Source organism: Fusarium oxysporum, chromosome XII (assembly GCF_013085055.1).
Source record: "Fusarium oxysporum Fo47 chromosome XII, complete sequence".
Taxonomy (NCBI): Eukaryota; Fungi; Ascomycota; class Sordariomycetes; order Hypocreales; family Nectriaceae; genus Fusarium; species Fusarium oxysporum.
The window spans coordinates 924,476-948,225 of record NC_072851.1 but is presented as its reverse complement, the minus strand read 5'-3'; the positions used below and the strand labels follow the sequence as shown (position 1 = coordinate 948,225).

Sequence of the window (23,750 nt, the reverse complement as noted above, 5' to 3'; positions counted from 1 at the left end):
GAGTATTAAACATCTGTTTTGTGCCTCAATCTCTATGGGATGAGGTTGCGTTTACCATTGTTTATACACGCACTGGAAGCTACTCATTTTGAGGTCTGGGATAACATAAGGCTAAGATGTTGAGTGTCAAGCCAGCCGTTGCCGTGGAGGCTCATTTACCATTGTCCAAAGGCTGTCTGAGTGAGTCCAATTGTCAGTCACGATTCAGATTCCTAACTGACACGAGCGATTCAGGCGTGGAATCAACATACGCATATGACTATATCATATTTTACCGATGGCTATCACCAGATTTATACGAGAGAGGCCGAGTAATGGCGCGTTTGGTCGCTGAAATGATCGAAAAGAAGAGCCGTCGCATATGGCTCGACCAACACCAAATGACAAGAAGCACGGAAGCCGGGGAAGTGACCAAGAGGATTTCCAACACATTCTTATCTGTGTCTCAAATCATTATTCTCGCTGCCCCCGGCGACTGGGACAGGTTTACGAATCCAGATGACATTCATCGATGGGAATGGGAGATGAGTCTCAGAAGTGGTAAGTTCCGAGAGACATAATCTCAGATTATTCAAAGCTGACAACTGATTTTCCAGACAAGCAAGTTTGGCTACTTCAATATGGATTACCAGACAATGGACAGGCATTGTCCAGAGCCCAACTAGCAGAGGGATTAGAAAAGTACTGTCCAAGACTGGCAGAACTCTTCAAAAGCAGGGATGTACACATACGGTCACTGACAATGGACAGCATCGACGTGGTACTGAAAGAGATCGCCGAGGCCGCACAGTAAGAAACGCCGAACGCGGGGTTCACGGTACACAGAGTAGACACGTATGTAGCTGTAAAATGACATGTGTGATTCGGGGAGACCGGCAGGTCAGTATAGTTCCACGATCGTCACGGTGTGGCGTTGTGCCGAAAGTAAATGGGACTGGGTAGACGAATGCAGTGAGACATACATTCGGATGGAGACGATAATGACACTTGGCGGGGTGGTGGAAGACTAGGGTGAGCAGGGCCTAGCAGGAATAAATAAACAATTATCTGCTGGACGTTGATGGACATACCAGCTTCCCTCAATCACACCCAACATAACCATGTCTATGCTCGATTCTATGACACCCGGCTCTAGCCATCATGCGAGCCTCGATCAGCCAATTACTTCTCAAACAGGAGCAATGTGTAGGTGGTGCATCAGTTTATCACTGAGGTTCAGAAAGCTGACGTCCACCCAGCAAAAGAAAGCCATGCCATCCAAACTGCCTTCAGGGCGGGCAAAGAATATGTAGTCCCTTGGGGAAGCCAAGAAGAACAACGCATTGAACAAGCAATGCAAGACCTCGGCTCTTACCTCAGCGATCTCGATCACTCGCTCTCCTACGAGGGTACTGATAAGAAAGTGGTATGGCGTAAGTCCTGCTGGTTTGCTAGTCAGGGCATTGGCCATCCTTTCTTGGACTCTGAGACCGACATTGCCAAATTTGATGGTGATCTCAAAGATGGCCTTACGGGCCTTCAAGCGTTGCATGATGCCAGAACTCGAGAATCGGCACATTGTCTGAAGTCCGCGCTCGACAGTGCTTTGGTGACGACTAGTATGGCTGTTGGCATTGACCCAAACTTGGTACAGCGATGTACAGTTCGCTATCGTGCTATCAAGTACACGCCTCATGCTGGTGCTCCTGGTGGCATTGGCCTTCATCCAGATGGCAACCTCCTCTCTGCCCTCATCACAAACGGGCCAGGACTTCGGGTCTATGACCTCGATGGAACCGTGCGCTTTCCTGGACACAGAGGCACGATCATGATGGGTGGCTCAACGCTCTACCGCTGGGCCAATGAGTTCATTCCGACTTTTCACGATGTTGATATCAGTGGGAATGAAGTCAAAGTGTCCATCGTGGCGTTCTTTAACTTTCCTGATATGGAGACGATACCGAGGACTCTGAGAGCCGAAGGGGACAACTTCTTTCATGACATTCGAAGGATCAAGGAAGATGACAAACTTCCAAGTGGGGAGCTATCGGCGCTATGGGATGTTATCATCAAGAACCACCAGCTGTCTCTACCTCCAGTTCTTGCAAGTGGATGAGCTGATTTCTACCATGGTGGTCTATCTAAGTTCGTCATAAAGAAATATGTACATGGATAATTCTTTCATGTCGAGTTCGTGTTAATTGATAGACCCGCGACTAGAGTTCCAATGAGGCCTCGATTTATCGACAGTTTTGATGCTGTTCCAAGTCTTTGATCCTATCGTACCGAGCTTAAGCTGACTGGCAGACCACAATTTATGATGCAGCCAATCATCTAAAGGGCGTACCGCCGTGAGCGAAATAAGCAGGCCGTTTCATGATTTCTAATCACGTCATAACATAAGCGAGCATCTTCAACAATCATGCGCAGCACTTCCAATATTTATATGCTAAATTCTCTCCACTAGCCTTGGCATCCTTGCAGCAATTAGAAAAGTTTCAGCATCATGTCGCAACCAACAAAGATAAAAGCAGTCTTCTTTGACTTCATGGGGACATGTCTTGATTGGCACAGGAGTGTCGTGCAGGCTCTACCTCCCGCCATTCCTGAAGCCGAAGCTTCCAAACTCGCTCTCGAATGGCGGAGACGTTACTTCATCGCCAACAGCGAGCGCCTTGCTCAAAAGCTTGAACCTGAAGACATAGATGACACGCTCATTCGCGTGCTTGACAACGTACTGGAAGACTCACCAGAGCATAAGCGACATTTCGATGCGCCAATCAAAGAACAGTTGATTACTGCTTGGCATTCTCAACCAGCTTGGCCAGAAGTTCGAAAGGCAATTCAGTCGATCCGAGACGATCTTGGTCTGGAAGTCTTTGTTCACGCCAATGGTACAACACGTCTGCAGCTAGACCTAACTCGCTTCGCTGGGCTCAATTTCAATATGCTCTTCTCCAGCCAACTGTTGGGGACGTACAAGCCAGATCCCGAGGCGTACAACAAGGCGTTGCGACTCGTCAAGCTCAAACCTGAAGAAGTTGTGTTGGTTGCGGCTCACGCATACGATCTGAGAGGAGCTCAAAATGTTGGAATCAAGACGATTTACATTCATCGTTGGACGGATGATGTTGATGAGGATATGGAGAAGGTGAAGGGAGAGTTTGGTGCTTTCCTGGAGGGGATGGAGGAGTTGCCTGCCACAATTGAGAGAATGCAATCTTGAGGATATCCTGGCGTTGGCAAATTGGCAAATCTCAAACTGTGTCAATTTAAGTATTGGCCTTCTCAGTTTGATCAATGTTTAGGCTGTAGGCTCCACGCCACTTATACCTCGGTCCACAGTGGAGTTCGACGGTATACGCACGACATTCAATATCAGCATCAGATAAACAGAATACTGATTCAGGAGTCTAGAATAGCTAAAACTGACCGGTAACAAGTAGCCTATTGCTTGAATACTCCAATTTGAGGTCAAAGTTTGACGTGGTGGCGCAAACCTAAAACTCCAATTTTAACATCAACATATTTGCAAATATGACATAAGTACCTCTAAAAATAGCTCCGGTGCGCTGGCGCAATGGTAGCGCGTAGTCCTCCTAAGACTAAGGCTCAGGGTTCGAGTCCCTGGTGTATCGAACCTTTTGGTGGTTGGTTTGTCAGGACGTGTTTGATGAACTTTTTGACTTTTTGGCAGATTCACGACACTCTGCGGCATCGTTCGGCATGGTAGGGCATCATTATTGTGGGGCAAGCCCTCCTTGAGCTTCTCGGGAGTCATTGTTACCTACGAGACAGAATTGGAAGATACAACTTACTCGTTGATATCTTAGACTCATGTTGGACTGCACGATCACACTATCGACTCAACATGCAATTGATTCAGAAGGTCCCGAATAGCCTGTTTTATATTCACTGATGACTCGGGTTGCTATATCTTGTTAATTACTCGCCACCTCAAGTCCCATGATTTTAGAGATCCATCTTAGCCATGGTTTCTTCAGCTTCCTGCTTCCACTCGCCACGCCATCGAGACAAAGGCGGCCGTCTCTGAACAACATCACCTGCAGCCCAAGTCATACGCTTCTTGTCCTGCTCCTCTGTAACATCGTTGTCGGGGCAGATGATGTAGAATTCGTTCTTCCCCATCTTCTCATAGAGATAATCTGCCACCTGTTCCGCTGTCCAAGCTCCAGCTGGCTTCACACCATCCGGCGTTGCCCTTGTCTGCAGGCATTGTCAGTCAGTTACCCTAAAAACGGCAGCGATTTCTTACCAGACCAGTGTAAGTCCATCCGGGCACAAGCAGATGCACGCTGGTGCTTGTGTCTTTCAGGTCCCAGCTCAAATGCTCAGCAAGAGTCTTGACTGCAGCTTTGGAGGCGTTGTATGCTGGATTTCCAGGTGGGTTGGTAATACCCTGCTTGCTACCAGTGATGACGATACTCGTTGGTTTTGACTTGGCGGCGTCTTGGACCACGGTGAGAAACGTGTTTATGCCGTGAATGACACCGAATAAATTGGTTTCAAGGGTCTTGTTTGTTAGCATTTGTCGCGCCATTGCAGTTTTCAACTTACATCTCTGAAGTAATCATCATCTCCCCAGGTGCCTCTCAAACCTCGGCCAGCGTTCAAGACCAATAACTCAATGCTGCCAAACTTGTCCAAGGCGAGCTTCTTCAGCGCCTGCCAGTCCGAGGTCGATGAGACATCAACCTTGGAGGTAACGACGTCAGAGTCATTGGGGAAGTGCGTCTTAGTCAGAGCCCCCAGAGCTTCCTCGTTGTTATCTACGAGCAATGTGCGCATGCCCTTGCTGCGACATGTTTTGGCAATAGCCAGACCGATGCCTGAGCCAGCTCCCGTGATCAATGCAGTAGAGCCTGGGCTGAAGACGTCGGTTGGAGACATTTTTGCTGTGTTAGACAATGGCTTGGGGAGTGATAAACCTGTGCTTCGAGGCAAGGTGAATTTTGTAGTTGATCAGAGTTTATGAAGCAGGTTTCATGGAATCGGCCTTTATATCATGAGTTCGGACTTAACGCAATGTCATCAACCCGAATGGTCATCCCCGCATCAGGGCAGACTCGAGGCGGGGCATTATCATGCCTGTTAGCGAATGTTGAGGTGGGGCAGCATGGTACTCATCTATGCGCATCAAAACGGTGGAAATAGAAGTAGTCTAAGCCCTCCTTCATCGCTTTCATTAACAATCTCCATCACTCCATTTCAAGACCTGGGGGTCGTCTCTTCTGAACATCACTCCATCGAGTTGTCAATTTTTGGTAATTCTGGTCGATTATATCTCTGGATCTAGCTTTAACTTGCACGAGCCCTGCCGTGCATTCTTATTCTGCTTTAATGCGTTCAGAACTGCTGTCCTACCGCGTCTTCGTACATCGAACACGAAGTAGATCGATGACGTATATGCCTAGTAGGCGTTTGATGAGAAAAGAATGAAGTACTCGAGCTACAGCCCTTGAGCGAAAGAGTTCAAGCCCACTCAGAACTATCTCAGTCTACCATGTCAGGCCAAGCACAGGGACGGAAAATTGCCATTATCGGCTCCAGCGGTCACGTTGGACGACCGACTATCGAGGGCCTTCTCGCACAAGGCATTCACGCCATTACTGCTGTTCAGCGAATCGAGGCAACAAGCACATTTCCACCTGAAGTCATGGTCAAATCTGGAGATCTGAAGGATGAGTCCTTCTTGACGAGCGCCTTTCAAGGACAAGATGTTGTGGTGCTCATGCCGCCTCTCCCTCAACTTGTCACTCTGCAAGAGCCAGCAGTCCGAGCAGCAGCAAAAGCTGGAGTTCCATGTATCCTCCCCGCGGAATTTGGCCCAGACCCTTTTGCGACCAGGCTCATAGAGGAGAACCAATTGCTGCAAGACAAGAAGTAGATCCGCGATCTGATTGAGGAACTCGGTGTGAGCAGCTGGATCTCAGTAGCTGTCGGCCCGTTCCTCGACATGAACATCAAAAGTGGCCTTTGGGGCATCGATATTGAGAACCGCAAAGCTACGATTTAGAGTGGAGCCGCTGGCAAGGTCAACACGTCGAGTGTTGCACAGACTGGTCAGGCTACAGCTGCAGTATTGAGCCTCCCAGGACAGGACTTGTCCCGGTATAAGAACAAGGCTTTCTATGTCCGATCATTCCATCGAACCCAGAAGGAACTTCTACAAGCAGTTCAAAAGGCAACAGGGACGGCGGACCAAGACTGGAAGATAGGCTACCAAGATGTGAATGATGCACTGAAGGATTGTGACGACAAGATTCAGCAGAAAGATGCCACTGCCCCATTTGTCAAGTTCTTTCTTACTCATTTCTGGGAGGGGAGTGGAGGAGATTTTGAAAGCAAGGTCGATGCCAGTGAGGTGAAGAAGCTGCACGAAATCGGGCTTCAGGAGGAGGCTGTCGACGATGTGCCCAAAAGGACTGTGTCATAAGCTGCCCCAATTTCCCAGCTACACCTGACATGGAGAGTGAGGGTGAACAAAGATCCCATGGCTAAAGGAAGGAAGTCTTTCCACCTAGCCATTGAGTCAAAAGAAAATATCGTCAGAGCATTAGTCAGCAGTGTATCCAGCTAGCGCGCCTTCTGTCTTGCTCTGTAGACTCTTTCCTCAGCTTCAACATTCTCCAGGACAATATATATACATATAAGGAGGCCATTATTCGTCTACGATGACCAAAGCATAGAGCTTCTTAATATCGTGTACACAGCTCTTTCTCGCCCAGCACAGGTCGTTTCTTACCTCCATTCCCTGCCATACATCCATCGTCTCAGCCCAAAAGACATCATGGGATTTCCTCAAGATTAACACGACCAAAGTTCTCCACGAGATTGGTCAGAATGTGTGACTCCATGTCCTCATGCTTCTTAACAACGCTCACTGGCCAGTGACTTCGAACAGCCACTGCCATCTCTGGCTCTGGATCAGTCTCGTATTTATCCAACGCCATCGAACTCTTGAGTAAACCAATCTCCTGCGGGCGCATTTTGCCTCGAATGACTCTAAAAAGTGCTTGCGCCAAGTATTGGTTTCTTCGTTGGTAGTAGAGGCCTTGGGCTATCAGAATGAGAGTCGATCGTAGCAACTCAATTTCTTCTGTTGGCGTATCCTCCTTGATGGCATCTATGCTGTCATAACCCATCACCATCAAAGGGATGACGATGAAGAGGTCCATTGCTTCAAAACCATGTCGGAGGTAGTACAGTCTGACAAGTGTCTGCATGTTCTTCTTCGAGTCGGCTACGATACGCTGCGGAGAAGGCTCTCGAGTCGTTTCTGCATCATACAGAGGCTCGAAGATTGTCAATAGTAAGTGGTGATAGTACATACTGCGACGCAGTCAGCAACTCCCTTCATGCATATTGAAAGTCATGGTGGACTAAGTATAAAAGTGAAAGGCAGCACATGAAGCACTTACTGTAGTTGTAGCTGCCCAGGAAGAACAATCCTCCTTGGAGTTAGAAGTGCGGGCAAGTTTTCGTACCATCCTTCCAGCCTTTCGCGGAACTGATACGCCAGGTTAACTCCTACCTTGGAACCTTCTGAGTATGCTGCGTCACAAAACTCATTCATGATGATTCGAAACTGGCTCCGAGCATGGATAACTTCCCCAAGATACATCGGCGAAAGGCCGTGATTCAATGGATATTTGACCCATATTTCGCCATACCACGACGGATCTTCTGAAGGATCTGGAAGTGGCCATTTTGGTGGCTCCTTGATGAGCGGCGACAGCATGAACGAGAAAGCAGAGAGACTCCTGTCGTTAGTACACGACCAAAGTTGTGAAAAAGTACTCACGTTTCCCAGTTGTACATAGCCCAAGCCAGGTTTTGCGTGCCCCTCTGTATCCTCTTGCTCTGATCAATGTCGATGGTGTCGAAGATGCGAAGCTGGTTTGCCAAAGCCACAGCATGTACCCTATAAGGTTTCCCAACTTCGTCTAGCCCACAGAGATTATGAAACACACTAAAAAGGATACCTGCCTGGATGGTAGTCATACGCGGGATAGAAGCCTCCAGCTCCCATAGTCGCTTGGCCTCGGCATTGAAGCGATAGACAAGAGTGTTCGGATTCCAATACTCGACACGGTTGGTGAAATTAGGGTAGCAGACCTGATAAGCATGTCAGCAATGTTGACTATGTCATTACGAGTGGTATCCTACGCAAGCATATGCAAGAGTTACGTTGACAAGCAGTGAAGAACAAAAGTCTTTACGACGCGCTGCCATGTCTTCCAAAAATAAGTCCTTGTGAAAGGCTGTTGTAAAATGGTACTCGCAACGGAAAAGTACACTTAAAAGGTCTCGCATGAGCTTGTCGTCGTCACAGACGCTGGTCCACACTGAGACTTTGACGTCGGAAAGTAGAGGATCGAATACTTGCGCTGCACGGAAGGGCTTCAAGTAAAGGCTTCTTTGCTCTTCGGAACCCAGACTAGCGAGATGTCCGGGTACGTTTGTCTCTGTTGTTTGGTGTTGGGAATAGAGAGAGGCTGTTTCATACAGCATTGAGTTCAGATAAGGATTGTTGAGTTCAAACTCTTTGGGCATCTCCGATCTGTATGGAAACTCGTATCGTAACCGCGTCTCGGGAACGACGGCCATCTGAAGTAATACATCGCCTGCTCTGGCCTGAGTTAGAACTGATGCGACGTCTGTTCCCGACCTGAGCCTTTGCAGGATGGCCTGGGCATCCTGATCCGGTAGGTTCTTCAACAGCCCGATGAGTTCCTCGTAGACACTTGAGCGTTGACTCGAGCCCTCACAGGCCTCGTGAGAACATCGGTTTAGTGCCTGTGAGCGAGTTTCGCCTGGTCGCGTAACATAGTTGCAGGCGAGTTTGCGCTGAAGACAGCGACGACATACTGGCCTCTCTCCAGAACACTAACGATGGTTAGTCGGACCCCGCTCAGGATACGAAGTGCTCAAGTACCTTGGCCTTGTGTTTACGACATGGCTCGCAAGCAGCCAGGACAGGATTGAGCCTGCGCTGTGTTATACTACGTTTCAGAGGGGGCGGCGATAGTTGCGATCTCCTTTCTGCTGGTAACAAAGTGCGCAAGGGACCAGTTCTAGGAGCTAATGACGGTTGTTGGGGGTCGGTCTGAGGCATTGTCCACGATTGGCTAAGGTTGTACAAGATAAGTCTGGTGATCGGCGTCGAATAAAAGGGCCAGACTAAGTCGTGATATACTACAGAGCTAAAAAAACACGTACTTATTACATGTTAGTGTCTGGGTCTAGCTTTGTTGGGAAGTGATGAATGAATGTCATGTCAATTGCGAGACTGTCAAACAGAAACCGCCGGGCAAGATCTGTCTCGGCTGCTTACATACACGACGTGAGCACTCAGCCAATTGGCACCAATCGGAGGTGGCGGAGCTCGACGTATTCGTGACGTAAACGTCTCAGATGTAATATTTACGTTGACGGTCGAGATGCGAAGGTCATTGGAGAAAAGAGGGAATATATCCTATATTTGCTGCGCGCAACTATCAAATTTCAGCCGTATCGCGTATAATTCCATCTGTTACTCAATCATAGGCTTCATTAGCCTTGACACGGTTCTCAGGCGGCACCAGACCATGGGTCGCCCTAAGCCTCAGCGTATTTCCATCTGCAGAAATACAAAAGTTTTCCTTCATAATATCCGGGGATTCTTTGCTAAATTCCTCAGATTCGGATCCCGATCCTCGATCTGCAAGAGCGAGAGCGAGAAGGTCCGGCACAGACTCCCATGAAGATGAAGTAATGCCTGACCAGATAGACCAGATCGAGTACGCGATGACAAGGAGTGCATAGACGTAAAAGACAGCCATGGCTCCGCGCATGGTCAAGCTATTGTCAGCAAACGCGAACCCTGTCACCCACGTCTCCATCTCTGCGCTGAAGAGACGAGTTTTGTCCTCGTCTGATACAGCATATGGGCTGCCACCAGGACCAAACACCTTACCGTCCTGCGGCATAAAGCTCCTCCACCATTCACCATCTGGATCAGCAAGGGTTGTAATGGCAGTGACGTTCGGATTTGATCGGCCCAAGCCGTTAGCCGTCAATGATCCAAGAACTGCCTCCAGATGCGCCGTGGACTTCGAACCCTTCCCATCAGCTGTCCATACGCCACTGTTGAGAAGCATTTCGTGTATGACGGTTCGGTTCGTTCTAGAGTCAAGAGGGTTGAGGTATTTGGCGAAGCTAGGTGCGAGATGGACGCGTTGACCGTAGCCCGGGCTTCCAATCCAAGAGCCCCCAAGCGCTGTGGCAATAGACCCTGAGAATGGCGGGTATCCTTTGCTGGCCAGCGAGACTGCATCTCCACTCAGCTCAGTGGTGATCCAACGTGCATCGATCATACATCCGTAAATATCGGCTGCCTCGCGTGACTTGTTGGACGGCGCGGCGACCACGACACCAACAGAGCTGTTGGCAATGACTGGTGCTGAGTCAAACCACAACACTTCGGGTTTGTTCAAATCAGGCAGAGTGTCTGATAGCCATTCACTCACGACGTCCTTTGTGACGTTCAGCGTTGTTGGTGGGAAGGCCACAAAGTCGGGGAACAAGATTGTCTTTGCTTTGGCGTCGGTCACGGACGTCAGCTCACATCTCGTGTTGGTGATTGGCATCGGTGCATTGAGCTTATGGGCAAGCTTTTGGAAGTTGTTGAATCGAGTCTGTTTTCTCTTGGCTGAATCGTCCGCAGCTTGTTCCCAGTGCAGTGACGTTGTGATGCAAGCTTCAGCGGGTCCGAGATGCGGCATTCTGGCGACCGTATGGTTTGGGCTGTTCAGGTTGAACCATTTCTCTCTGACATCCACTACGAGATTGACCAGTGTCGAAGAGTATCCGGCGACTAGAATCTCGCTCGGTGGTCGTCTGATGAACAAGCCATTATCCACTTCACCTGATAGTGGGAGCTTGGAGATGAGCTGGCTGTTGATGACATCCCATTGCCAAGAAGGGCAACGCTCATTTCCGGTAACACTACAGGCAGATCCGCCTGTGTTTTCCTCAGTCAGGACGCCAGGAAACAATTCATCTCTGGTACCATTGAAGTAGACGAAACTGCCGCCCGCTCTCCAGTCTCCTTCCTGCGGCATCATCGCAACGGCACTGAGCGACGACGCCCCCAGCGCCATGATCGTGCAAACGAAGACGGTGATGATGAAGCCGATCTTCTTCCAAGTCTGAGAGAACTTCCCCTTCACAATACTCAAGAACTCCTCAGACCACAGGAAGCTGATCTCGGATATTTGCTGTCCAGCTACAAGGGCGCCGTATGGAACAGACTGGCCGATCGTAAACTCGTGTCGGATCATGGAAAAGACGATAGCGTTGAGTGACAGCACGATGAACATTTCCATGAGCTTCGCAGCAAATTGGATACCGAGTTTCTTCTCGACATCGTAATCGGGCTTGCCTTCAAGTTCCTTACCGATGTAGTAGTTCTTGAAGATGTAGAAGCTTAAGGTAATAATTCCAGCAATGGCTGGAAGATGCACCAGAGCAGCTAGTATGGCAGTGAAACGGTCTTTGACGATGGGTACCTGTCGGTTCTTCTTCTTTCGGATTGATGCTTCGAGGGCTTGCATGCGCCATTTCTTCAAGATTGTCTTCAGTCTCCAACTCGCTGGGTCTGTCTTCCCGGGCTGCCTCTCCAGGCTGTCGGAGGAGAATACAGCACCATTTTTGTTGCCGCCGGCTGATGCCGTACTAGAAGGAACATCATGCTGTTGTGTTAAGTGACGCAGTTCGTGTTCTTCCGATTCAACGGGCTCGTACTGAGGCTGTGACCTTGGTGTCGATCTATCGGCCATGGTTCCTCGATCGCAGCAGAATAGACAACATATGGTTACGAGGCCTAGAGATGGGCAGGCTGTCTAGTTAATAATTTAGTCTGCCTACCCCATTTACGTGCATGTTATCACAGTGGGGGCTATAGGTCACAGGTGAGCAAGGCGCAGAGGCTTCAAATTGGGCAAAATTGATCCTTTGAGGCATGGTCGTGGCCAGGAGCGAGATCCTGGCAACTTCTTGAGACCCACTGAACATGGCAGTCGCCAAATGCAGTAACAACCATCAAAACCATGGCAAAGAAATAGACAACAGTCGGTCTCAACTTGAACTTCGAGCGTACAATGACCACGGCTGACTGAGTCTAGGTATTGTCAGTGCTCGAAGCAACAGTGCACCGACGACTTGGAAGCTGATGGGATGGATGAGCGACGAACCAACAATAAGGGCAAAATGCACGACCCCATGTTTCGCAGCATAGCCTTAAACAGGGATCTTACGTTACCGACCACCATTTCAGCCCTGCCAAACGGTGACAAGACCCCAGTAGTGCTCGGAGCTTTGAAGCTTTTATGTCAGCTCCGAAGTCCCATTTGAAGACGAGTCGCATCGGCTAGTTTTATCCTCGCTAAACCAATCCACATCTGTCAATTTGCCCAAATTCCTGTTGCTGGACAAATTGCTAAGCGTAAGCGCTAAGAAAAACGCCCAGGAACATGATCCTGCCAGATGTAATTCGGCAAGGATTGTCTTCGGTCAGGCGCTTAAAGTTTTATCTCAGTTGCAAGGAGGTTGGGGTCAGATGTTATATTTCCATGATGATTGATACCTCAGTCCAGAGAAGATATGTCATCACAGCCCACTGTTAATTATCATGCTGGGTAATTCTGTAAGTCTTCACAAACTACGCATAGCCGTTCTGCTATAGCCAATGTCTTTCCTAAGCTAGGGGGCTTGATATTTTTCTAACCCTACATTCTAATCGAAGTAATTAGTATTACTACTTCAAAGCGACCTATTTAGGCACGTGTGCCGAGAATAAAAAAAACCTTGTCCCTTACAGGGACGAAAAAGGGATGTGGACGCTAATGCGTTAATAATGCTGAGGATGGTCTGCCAACGCCAATTGCTATTTGCCCTTGCCGTATGCCATATCTATAAACCAAGAGCCATATAAAGTTTGGGTACGAAAACGTCCAACGGCGACTGCATTACCTGGGATGGTGCAGCAAAACTAAAAAGAAGCCCCTTTCACGACCTTAAATACTGTGTCAATTCTTATGCTTCACGCAGCATTTTTGACACAAATTTCTGGCCTACCCAAGCCAGCAGCACAATAGTAATTCCATTTGGTGAAACAGGTAACAGAATTGACTTTATTCAAAGTATACTGCAGACAAAGCCGTCGCTTCTTCACAGACCGCAGGTCAGAACATAGACGAAGCGCAAAGGCGTTTATTGACTGATTCAATCTAGATAAAGCAGTCAGTCAATGATTGTGAACAATTGGGTAGATAGAATCACTGAACAAGGTCTAGGCTCTTTGTTCAAATAGCATGAACTTGGCAACTGGCCAACTGACCAGTCCTCATGTTCAGTAGTTCCTTGAATGTTCTCCCTGCCTAGCCTCAATACTGGTTCCTGAACACTCATAGTCTTTGACTGGTTTATGCTAACCAACAACAATATTTGTCCACTTATGAATCATGGCAGTGCCTCCGCTCGAAATGCTAGATACTTGTCCCTTTTCATTCTCCAGTCTCTTACTCAACTACCGCTTCACCCAACGCCACCCATTGCCACAAATCGTTCCAAAATACTATCAAAATGAATCTTGAAGCACAAGAACATGCGGGAGCTTCATCTTTGCTCGATGACAACACTTCCTTTCCACAATTTCAGAAGCTGGACCCCGTGATCCAACGTCTCATCTGGTAATATACACTCCCTAGCTTTCGAGTGCATTACGTCGAATACATACAGTTCGTACCTGCACTTGTCAACCCCCAGGGCCGATATCTTAACATAAAATGTCCTCCTGTACCCATTAAATTTTCCGTGTCTAAGCAATCACGCTATGTTGCGAGCTTGCACATGACACGGTTCCCTCTGAACACAGCGTTCAATCTTGATAGGCGTGGTATCATACCATATGGCTACTGCAGCCCATATGATACCCTCTACATCGAGAAAGTATTCCAAAGCCAGCAAAAATGGAAACTTGGAAACAATCCTTTTTTTACCTTAGCATATGGTCTTCAAGTGAATGACATGATGCCCGCTCCGCTTACAGAATTTCCAGCTTATCGAGACTTATTTGCAGGCTTCACACCCAGTCAGAACATTACACTTCTCAAGGTAAAGGATTTTTAAGGCTTTTATGAACACCGGCTTTGCAGTAGAGTCTTACCAACCGATCCACACTACAGTTATGGAATTGAGTTCGATGAACCATACCAAGCCACAGCATTTGAGCGGGATCTCAAAGCTTGGAGAAACGAGCAGGTTGCAAAGGCCATGATGAAAGCCAAGACAATGCCAGAAATAAAGATTGCTGAAATGGCTCTTGCCTGCGGGTGTGCTGATGTGAAGGAAAGGATGGAGGAGAAGGTCAGAGAGCTGAACAGGGCAGCGATGTCACAGAAACTGGAGCAAGATAGCCTAGAATGAACAATAGAATGATATCATGAGCCCTGATCAATCGGTTGCACGTTCTGAGGCTTGAAATGGTTTAAATTGCTGCTTGAACTATAAGGACGAGCATATGAACTGCTAGATGGGTATGAGGAATGCCAGAGCTAGTCAATACTAAACAGGAAATTGTCGACATATCATTCCTGATAAGTTATTGCTATGCCTTACTTAACAATAATAATGATGAAATATCTCAACCATGGTGAAGACTAGATTGATCGGTATCGAGAGACGAAACATATCGAGCACACTTGGTAGTATTCTGCTACAACATTTGGTCATGGGACCCTGGACATGATGAACCCGAACACTAAATACCGGTACCACATTAATCTGAGGTTTAGTGCTCAAGTTTCAGGCATGCAGGTACTTCTTATCAACAGCAATTTCTCTTGTCAGCAGGAGTTACATATTTCCAACAGCAGTTACTTCGTATCACTAGCAATTCCTTCTCATCTACAGTGCTGCCAGGGCATGCCATGCTGATAGTTTGATTTTTTGCTTTCGTGGTCGAGTTCCGGCAAATCGTCACAGCCTAATCAAAACACAAACTCATTCACATCAAGGCACTGATCGACCGTAATAATACCAGAGGCTTATCTTGTTTACACTAGAGGCCATAATTTCTCAGCATCTGTGAATTTACGCTCTCTGATCCGTGATATCTCGCAACAGGTTTCACTGGAACTGCAGTAATGAGTAGGAAGTCAGCCATGTACAGCCAGTCCCTGTGATTCAACAAGAGTAATGCCTATAAAAGGTTCCTCAACTGGGGAATGCGATTTTCCCCTTCTGCCAGATCACACGAACAGAGCACCTTCCTAGCCTTCAACATTAGATAATCTAATCGACGGCTTCAATCTCACGCAAGTAACCAGCAAACATGCCTGCTCGACCTAGACCCCCTAAGCCCTGCCCCAAACCTGACCCTCCTCCTCCTCAACCCTCCAGAACCACATTCCTCGGTCGCTTGGGAAAATGCTAAAGTCTTCGGCCGAAGAATTTGCCTTGTGTTGGAAGAACGTACTCGAGGCGGTTGAATTTTATGCACATGAGGGATGGGGGATCTGAACAACATATGTACTTTGCTCGCTGAGAGCTCAGATATTTAAATAAACTTTGAGGCTGATCTTTTATTCTTGTACCAAAGCCCTTTCGGTAGCATGCCAGCTCGTTGCTAGATCTTGGGTGTCTACATGGCTTAAGGTGAAGGCACGCATTGACTATCAACAACTAGCTACATATACTGGTTCCATGGCTGACTGCGCACCGGGCCCATGTTGAACGTTGATGTGCCAAATAAAGGGACATTTTTATACTGTGCTTTTCGCTACTGAACAGCCTTTGCTACGTCGGCATGGTGTTGATTTCCTAACTGGGTAATGGTAGTCGCGTTCAGTTACTTCGCTTATTCAGGTGGGGCCTACAGCGCTGTGATACACTACAGTTTTCCGGTATTTTCAGGGCCAAATACACCGGCATGTTCTTCAGAGGACCTTTCGTCACTCCAAGTACTTTTCCATCAAAAGAAAACGGAATCTCCTCTCAATGAGGCGCATAACCAATTTTCATATAACCCTAATATATATCCGTATATGCGAATCTATAATTGATGATGGTAAAGTCTGAGATGCCGTTCTAGCCGTGCGCCGGTGACACAATATTTCGCCAAAGTGGTGTTAGACGCGCAGAACCCACTGATATGGTAGGAAAACCGGCTCTCCTTGCTATTGCTATAGCAAAACAGCAAAGATTTGCGAAATACAGAGCTAGAATAAAGTTAAATCTACTCCACTGCAACGATCGCTATCGTTGATGCTAAGATGCAGGCTCTCTAGACGAATCACAACGTTGTTTACGCCAGTCTTGTTCAACTTTTTCGCACCTTATTCGGAATCCCCGAACTATTCTTTACTTCCTCTCACGAACTACCTGGTAGTTCGGCGATTGACAGTTTGCGCATTAATAACTCATCACCCACTTCCCGGGCTGTAACGTGGGATCGGGGCGGCCCGACTCCGACATCGTGGCCAACAATGAACTGGCTACTCCTTACCAAACCCGTATGTCAAACCAACAGATCCCAATGCATTCAAGAGTGGTCGCTTGGAACATGGATAACCCACAGGAGGTCCTCTTTTTATGTAATTTGTCGATGATGTGAAGATTGAGATGATGGCGACATCACTCCAGGGGCGAAACAGTTGCAAAACCATCATAAACAAGATGTCAAGCCCGTACGTTTCAGCGTCTCATCCATTCGCCAAGATCCCAAAGCCCAGGTAACCTATTTCGCTCGAGCGACCAGCATCAGCTACAACATGGGTGAGTAGCCTCGGTCCAAGTCGAAGCACGACTAATGAGTTGTTGTTAGCAACCTCAGTTGAGGCTGCTCAAGACAAGAGCCTAGCACTCGACCCCGAGGCCAATGCCGTGTCCCTATCCGATAGCACCTCGGATCGATTACCCCCGACCACCGAAGAGAAACAGAAATTACGGAAAATAGCAGGGCGTATCCCATGGGTTTCATATCTTCTGTGCATCGTTGAGCTTGCAGAGCGAGCCTCATTCTATGGTTGCAAGACAGTCTTCAACAATTTCCTCCAGTTTCCGCTGCCAAAGGGAGGCAACGGAGCCGGAGCTGTTGCTAAGAACGACCCCAACGGCCATGCTGGTGCTTTGTAAGTTGCTTCGATATGTGACTGAACTATTGACTGACCAAGCTCAATGGCAGGAACCGAGGCTTACAGTTTGCCTCGGCCATGGTTCTCCTGTTCAACTTCCTTGCCTATGTCATCCCAATCTTCGGTGCGTGGCTCGGCGACACCAAGACCGGCCGTTTCAGAGCAATTATGTATGGAGTCATCATCGGCGGCGTGGCACACGTTATCATGGTTGGAGGCGCAGCTCCCGCTGTTCTCAAAGCCGGCAACGGGCTTGCGCCATTCATGGTCAGCTTCTTTCTTCTCGCCATCGGAGCCGGTCTATTCAAGCCTAATGTCGTTCCTCTCATCGTCGACCAATACACCGACCAGACAGAATATGTCAAGACACTCAAGTCTGGTGAACGTGTCATCGTTGATCCTGAGACCACTATTCAGAGGATCATGTTGATCTTCTACATGTGCATCAACGTTGGTGCTTTCTTCATGATTGCTACAACTTACATCGAGAAGTATGTCGGCTTTTGGCTTGCTTTTCTGCTCCCAGGCATCATCTACATCCTCTTGCCAGTGCTGCTCATGTGGCGATACAAGACTCTCAAACGCGCACCGCCTCAGGGATCTGACCTTAACAACTTTTTCAAGATTGTCGGGCTAGCTATCAAAGAGAACAAAGGCAGGGTCTGGGCCAAGAACTTCTTCGAGTCAGTCAAACCATCGGTCCTTGCTGCGAAGGGCAAGACAGTTTCTTGGGATAGTCAGGCAGTAGAGCATGCTCGCAGAACCCTCTCCGCGTGCCAGATCTTCCTCTATCAGCCATTATTCTACCTCAATAACGGCGGTGTTGGTACCGTATTGTCTAACCAAGGAGCGTCGATGACTACCAAAGGTGCACCCAACGATCTGATTCACAACTTCAATCCACTCACACTGATGGTCTTCGCGCCCATCATGTCGTTTGTTCTTTACCCTCTCTTGAACAGATACCACATCAAGTTTGGCCCCATTAGTCGTATGACTGTCGGTTACATCTCCGCCATCATCGGAAGCATCGTCGGTGCAGTTATCCAGTGGAGGGTCTATGGAACCTCACCTTGCGGATACCAGGCTTCAACATGCGACAGTGTGTCCCCCGTTTCTATCTGGTGGCAGCTGCCTACTGTTATGCTGGGGGCTATCGGTGAGCTCTTTACCGCAGTCACGGCATACGAGATGGCATATGCAAGGGCGCCTGAGGGTATGAAGTCTACTGTTGTCGCGATCAACTTGGCTATGCAGGCTCTGTCTTCGGCATTGGCTCAGATCTTGATTCCTTCCATCAAAGATCCCAATCTTATTGTAAGTATAACTGTCCTTACTCTGGTCACTTGCTAACATAGTCTTCACAGTGGGCCTGGGCTGCTCCTGGAATTGCTCTCTTCGTCCAGACCATCATCTTTTGGGTTCGACATCACCATGTCAACGATGAGAAATTCCTGATTCGTGAGACTTTCGAAGAAGAGGGTCCCTCCGTGTCGGAAAAGAAACAGGGTACTTCAAAGGATTAGAGTGCTGGTGAAGTTCAGGCCCCCTTGAACTTCCTCAATTCGTAATAGCGGGCATGGCTTTCAATTTGAAGGGACTGGCAATTAATAAACCCAGGCGGATTCTATACGTAAACGCATCGTTGCGTCAAGCATCAATTTCTTAACCATCTCATACTCCCCTGTGATTGATCAGGATGAAACTGACCACGGCTTCAGATTGAAATTCCAAAAGTCACATGCATGTCGATATGTCTTTGTGGTAAGACAAATTCCCAGGTGAACTTTATTGCATCTGTAAATGACTAGATACGAGGCTGCATCATGCCTTGAGGCCTGCTGACACTAGTCATTCCAGTTAGCAAATGCCGTCGGACATCGGATGTCCTTCGGTGCGTCATATCCTTTCAACCTGAGCCTGCTGTGACCCTTCAAGTATCAGTGAGACGACCTTAGTCCTAATAGCTCGAAAATGTAAAGACAGCTTCCTACTAGCGTCAGCACTTGTCCGTTTAGGGTCAACGAAGTCATCAGTCGGCTTGACAGTTACGATCCAGTGCAACGCTCTGGGATCCCCCGGGAGATAAAGTCCGTAGGAGTATAGCATAGTATTTCTCATCCGCTTTTACTAGTTAAGCAAGATTCATTCATGCCGGAAGAGTAGCTGTGATAGAGTCCAGGGCAACTTGTACTGCAAATACACCATCTCACTCAGTTCAACATGACAACCACGACACCATCGCTGACTGGCCTCGCCGAAGCTGCATCACAAGCAGCGACAGCTTTGGCAGTGAAGCTTGAGAAAGGCGGATATTCGGCTCCGTCCTTTGAACAAGATGGCCTTGCCGACTACCCAAAGGACCCTGAGATCATTGGTCTTCGCATGCAGCTGCTCGATGCCACCACTGACCTCTACCGCCTTGCTCTTGGGCCGACTGATTCATCGTTTATGGGTCCTCTTCTTGTTCGTGGAACCCGCCATGTTCAACTTGAGGAAAGCAGAGCTGATAGTTGATAAACAGGCATTTCACGATGCATCTGTCACAAACATCCTGAATCAATTCAACTTCTGGAACGCTGTACCAATCGGGGGGTCAGCAACATATGCTGAAATCACTGCTCGGGTTCACCTTCCAGAAAGTATCGTGCGCCTCGTCCTCAAGTACGCCATCTCAATACGGATCTTCGCTGGTGCCAACGATAAGCCTGATAGCGTTTGTCATACTTCTTTATCTGCTCTTCCTGCCCGGAATCGTCTGTATCAGAATTGGCTTCGACATCTGTTGGAGGAGGCCGGTCCTGGTTCACTTCACGTTGCAGAGTCACTCAGGAAGTTCAGCAACGGCAAACAGGAGCCTAGTTAGGAACCAACTGAGAGCGGCTTTTCTTTGGCTAATATTGACAAATTGGACAAGCCTCAGACGTTCTGGGATTATGTCAACCGCGAAACGAAGGCAAGCCGAAAGGCTGGCGTAGTGCGAGATTCGCCGAGTGCATGCAAGTAGCAGCATCGGCCTCTGTCATCAAGACTGATGACTTGTTGAAGTCGGCTTATGACTGGAACAAGCTTGGTGAAGCTACCGTGGTCGATGTAAGTCACTGAAAAGAGCTACGCTGGCTCAAGTATACTGACATCCCTCAGATTGGTGGTTCTAGTGGTCATGACTCCACCACCTTTTCTCAGGCGTTTCCCAACTTGAAGTTCATTGTCCAAGATCTTCCCCAACTTCAAACCTCCTTCGATGAGCAAGTACCTGCCGAGATCAAGTCTCGGGTCAATTTTGAGCCGCATGATTTCCTGCAGCCCCAAAACACCCAAGGCGATGTTTATATGCTCAAGATGGTTCTCCATGACTGGCCTGATAAGTATGCGGCAAACATTCTCAGGCATCTGGTACCGCACCTTGAGTCTGGTTCGCGAATCCTTCTTGTTGAGGCCGTGGCTCCTCCAGACACAGCGGCACTTCCGTTCGCAACGCTGAGCCATATGCTCAACGCTACAGACATGCATATGTTGCAGTTCTTCAACTCTCAGGAGCGCAACTTGCAGGACTGGACCAATCTGTTTGCAAAGGTAGACGAGCGGTTGACTCTCACGTATGTATCTGAAGTTCCTGGATCTGTGCACCAGTTCCTTGAGGTTGGACTTCGTACATAGAGACCAATGAACACAGGTTCCCTAGCATACATAGTATCAATTATAGAGATCGATTGAATGTGTGGAGACGTGTTAAAGGCCCCCTACCTGTTCGTAGTAAATGAGTTCAGAATCATTATCCTAGTCAAGGTGTCCCGAATATTTCAGGTACTGTCTGGGAAAAAGAATGCTGACTCGCGGCGGGGAGGTTGGTGGCTAGCATGCTGTGATGAGGAAAAAAGAACGATTCTAGGTTATTTTTTCAATGTACAAAAAGTAAACTCCCTTTTCCGGGAATCAATTAGTTGATGCGGTTTGTGTGGATCGAACACACGACCTTCAGATATCGGTGATGAAGTTGAGCTTCAGTCTGACGCTCTCCCAACTGAGCTAAACCCGCGACTTGTGATTATGTCATCGGTTTATGGAATGTGAACATATGATTGCAAGTCTTGACAAGAAAGCACCAGTTGCTTTTGACGGGAGGTGTCTAGACATGTAATCACTTGTCTATAAAAGTTCTGACAAGAGATTGTTTCTGTCGCGAGTACGGCTGTTTTGATAGTAGACCAGAAATCGTTGGGAAATCGTAACATCATACAGAGACAATGGCAAGGCATGATCATTTCGTAGTTCAAATTCTTTTCGGCTAATATACAAAGTCTATGACATAGATGCTTCAAGTTGAGCTACCCGTAGACATACGCTTTCCAACCAATACGCTGCATAAAATCGCAAACTATGGACCTTATTTCTGTCTTTACTCGTTGTCTCTGACATCGATGACAGTTGACTTGAACTTCCTCGCAGGAATCTTGCGCTTGAACAAGATATCAGTCTCGCGGTATGATCGATCCTTGAGCTCAGGAAGGAAGAAGTAGGCCGAGACGAAGCAAACAACTGCAGTGCCTCCCCAGACATAGCCGCACTTGCCACCAAGGTTCCATCCGGTAGGGTTCAGGAGTCGTGAAGCCAGGTAGATCATAGGGATCTCGGCAATGTAGTAGGCAGCACGACCAACACCAGTGCTCAGAGCACGAAGTCGGACAGACGAGGTCTCGGCGATGATTGTGTATGAGATAGGTCCGAGACTACCAGCATACACGAAAGAGATCAATATTCCAAGCACAGCTTGTGTATAGTTGGTGGCGGTGGTCTGGTGGATTGTGGCGACGATGCCGAGGATGAACAGGAAGGCGACATTGACGATTGTTCCCCAGAGGTAAATGGTACGGCGGCCGAAAGAACTGGTGACGGGGAGAGACAAGATGTTGGCAACGAACTGGAGACACGAGTTGACGAGGTTAAGCTGGAACGCACGCTCAGTTGAGACTCCAGCTCCTGGACTTGAAGTTAGTAAAGCGGCTTGCGGGAACATTCATGAGTGACACTTACGTTCGAAGAAGAAAGTGGCTTGGTTAGCGATCAAGTTACCAGCAAAGTTCTGCGACGCGTAGATCAAGCAAGTAATGATCGTTCGTCTCAAGTCAGTACCCTTGACAAGATCAAGCAGAGAAGGGTTACCGCCCTCCTGCTCCTCAATCTCAACAGTACGTTCCATCATGGCAAGCTTCTGGTGAGCTACCTCCTTGTCATTACTTCCGAGGCGCTGGATTGAGCGTAGTGCCTCCTCTTTGCGCCCCTTACGAATGAGCCACCATGGAGACTCGGGGGAGAGGAACACGAGAATCAAGAGAGGTGTCTGCAGGCAGAATATCAGAGACTGAGGATGATTGACGAAGTTTGAGAATCACTTACGGGGAAAAGCCATTGCAAGGCGAGAGGTACACGCCAAGCCCACTGATCATTCCTCTTGTTGTAGGCATAAGTAGCGCCAGCCACGATGATGGATCCAATAGACCAACTCATCTGCAGGGTCGCTGTACAAGCACCACGAAGGGCAAGGGGCACGATCTCGGAAGCATAGGCAGGGGAGTTAGCGATGAAGAAACCCCATGGTACACCTTCCAAGGCTTGTCCGACGACAAGGAGCTCCAACGAGTTGGCCTACAAATCTGGTTAGACGCCGGCTGGGGACTAGGGCAGGTTGACGACTTACAAAAAATGAGATGAAGATGGTCGCATTCATGAGCATCAGAGCAAAGATTGTTGTCCATCGGTAACCGAACTTGTTGGTGATAGGTCCGGCAAGGAAGACACCCACGAAGGCACCACATTGTCCTGCTTGGAAGAGAGCACTCTGCCATCTTGTTGGGATGGTCCAACCTGAACCCTCGACGTGAACTCCGTAGTGTTTCTGGAAGGCGGGAAGAGCGACAAAGTTTCCGTTCAGGAACATATCGAACGATTCCATGACCTGGGTGAACAAACGTCAGTAGCCATTTAGAAATGAGGACTCTTGAGATTTACTCACAATGGTAAAGCACATAATGAATGCCCAGAAGCAAGCCCATGGATGGGCCTTCGCGGCAACCCAAACGCCCTGCTCATGCTCGCGCTGCTCAGCATCGAAGGCATCATGCATAAGATCATTGTTCTTCAAGACTTCCTTATGGTCGAAGTCGGTATGACCGAGCTCCTCCTTTGGCTTGAGAACCTGTTCGGACATGTTGATAACTGGCCTGCAATTGCATCTGCCAAGATAGTGATCGGAAGCCAAGAAAGCTGGCGACGGTTATGGTAATTATACATAATCTCTTAGGACGACTCTCCGCATTATGGCCCAAACCTTGTCTGAAGCATATACGTGGAGTTGTGGAGCTGTCCGTAAGATACTGTCGTTACTATTCTTCGCATGCTATAGGTGCGCGTAACGTTGACTCGGCAATACGGCAACGGGCAAGTTCCGTCACCAGCTATTCACGAGCCGGGCTGATCCCCGTAGCGGCTAGTGTACGGGTCCTGCGGCTCTGATCGACCAACGAATTGTTTCACTAGAGATTGGGGATTACTTCCTCAAGGAGAGGCAAGAAA

The 23,750-nt window shown here is 48.3% G+C and overlaps 8 protein-coding genes and 2 non-coding genes across 10 annotated transcripts; 6 read left to right on the top strand and 4 right to left on the bottom strand.

Annotated features, from left to right (window-relative positions):
• Window positions 1-116: 116 nt before the first annotated feature.
• FOBCDRAFT_193256 (uncharacterized protein) lies at window positions 117-2,275 on the top strand (the record flags this gene model as incomplete). Its single annotated transcript, XM_059608745.1, has 4 exons — window positions 117-540; window positions 597-789; window positions 1,136-1,185; window positions 1,239-2,275. The coding sequence occupies 4 exons, from the start codon at window positions 117-119 to the stop codon at window positions 2,093-2,095; spliced, it is 1,524 nt and encodes a 507-aa protein (XP_059468176.1). The 3' UTR covers window positions 2,096-2,275.
• Window positions 2,276-2,385: 110 nt separating this feature from the next.
• Window positions 2,386-3,546, top strand: FOBCDRAFT_234309 (HAD-like domain-containing protein). The gene has a single exon (XM_059609965.1). The coding sequence runs from the start codon at window positions 2,486-2,488 to the stop codon at window positions 3,203-3,205; it is 720 nt and encodes a 239-aa protein (XP_059468175.1). The 5' UTR covers window positions 2,386-2,485; the 3' UTR covers window positions 3,206-3,546.
• FOBCDRAFT_t298 lies at window positions 3,546-3,617 on the top strand. Its single transcript has one exon. It is a non-coding gene; the product is annotated as a tRNA-Arg (tRNA).
• Window positions 3,618-3,860: 243 nt separating this feature from the next.
• Window positions 3,861-5,003, bottom strand: FOBCDRAFT_234308 (uncharacterized protein). The gene is made up of 3 exons (XM_031193537.3): window positions 4,558-5,003; window positions 4,256-4,513; window positions 3,861-4,206 (listed from the first exon to the last, which is right to left on the bottom strand). The coding sequence occupies exons 1-3, from the start codon at window positions 4,888-4,890 to the stop codon at window positions 3,952-3,954; spliced, it is 846 nt and encodes a 281-aa protein (XP_031030158.2). The 5' UTR covers window positions 4,891-5,003; the 3' UTR covers window positions 3,861-3,951.
• Window positions 5,004-5,503: 500 nt separating this feature from the next.
• On the top strand, window positions 5,504-6,436 carry FOBCDRAFT_265908 (putative oxidoreductase CipA-like protein; the record flags this gene model as incomplete). Its single annotated transcript, XM_054707818.1, has 2 exons — window positions 5,504-5,883; window positions 6,019-6,436. 2 exons carry the CDS (start codon window positions 5,504-5,506, stop codon window positions 6,434-6,436), a joined length of 798 nt encoding a protein of 265 aa, XP_054563793.1.
• Window positions 6,437-6,788: 352 nt separating this feature from the next.
• On the bottom strand, window positions 6,789-11,822 carry FOBCDRAFT_150464 (uncharacterized protein; the record flags this gene model as incomplete). Its single annotated transcript, XM_059608344.1, has 7 exons — window positions 6,789-7,332; window positions 7,422-7,760; window positions 7,805-8,118; window positions 8,170-8,264; window positions 8,334-8,889; window positions 8,939-9,048; window positions 9,569-11,822. The coding sequence occupies 7 exons, from the start codon at window positions 11,820-11,822 to the stop codon at window positions 6,789-6,791; spliced, it is 4,212 nt and encodes a 1,403-aa protein (XP_059468174.1).
• A 4,707-nt stretch (window positions 11,823-16,529) lies between these two features.
• FOBCDRAFT_245883 (POT family-domain-containing protein) lies at window positions 16,530-18,703 on the top strand (the record flags this gene model as incomplete). Its single annotated transcript, XM_031193532.3, has 5 exons — window positions 16,530-16,556; window positions 16,698-16,818; window positions 16,868-17,174; window positions 17,228-18,494; window positions 18,545-18,703. 5 exons carry the CDS (start codon window positions 16,530-16,532, stop codon window positions 18,701-18,703), a joined length of 1,881 nt encoding a protein of 626 aa, XP_031030153.3.
• Window positions 18,704-19,400: 697 nt separating this feature from the next.
• On the top strand, window positions 19,401-20,837 carry FOBCDRAFT_254501 (O-methyltransferase-domain-containing protein; the record flags this gene model as incomplete). Its single annotated transcript, XM_059611123.1, has 4 exons — window positions 19,401-19,643; window positions 19,702-20,038; window positions 20,134-20,270; window positions 20,322-20,837. The coding sequence occupies 4 exons, from the start codon at window positions 19,401-19,403 to the stop codon at window positions 20,835-20,837; spliced, it is 1,233 nt and encodes a 410-aa protein (XP_059466380.1).
• A 288-nt stretch (window positions 20,838-21,125) lies between these two features.
• Window positions 21,126-21,216, bottom strand: FOBCDRAFT_t286. Its single transcript has one exon. It is a non-coding gene; the product is annotated as a tRNA-Phe (tRNA).
• A 249-nt stretch (window positions 21,217-21,465) lies between these two features.
• On the bottom strand, window positions 21,466-23,385 carry FOBCDRAFT_193241 (general substrate transporter; the record flags this gene model as incomplete). Its single annotated transcript, XM_031193530.3, has 5 exons — window positions 21,466-22,157; window positions 22,212-22,518; window positions 22,575-22,823; window positions 22,876-23,133; window positions 23,191-23,385. 5 exons carry the CDS (start codon window positions 23,383-23,385, stop codon window positions 21,577-21,579), a joined length of 1,590 nt encoding a protein of 529 aa, XP_031030151.2. The 3' UTR covers window positions 21,466-21,576.
• Window positions 23,386-23,750: the final 365 nt, after the last annotated feature.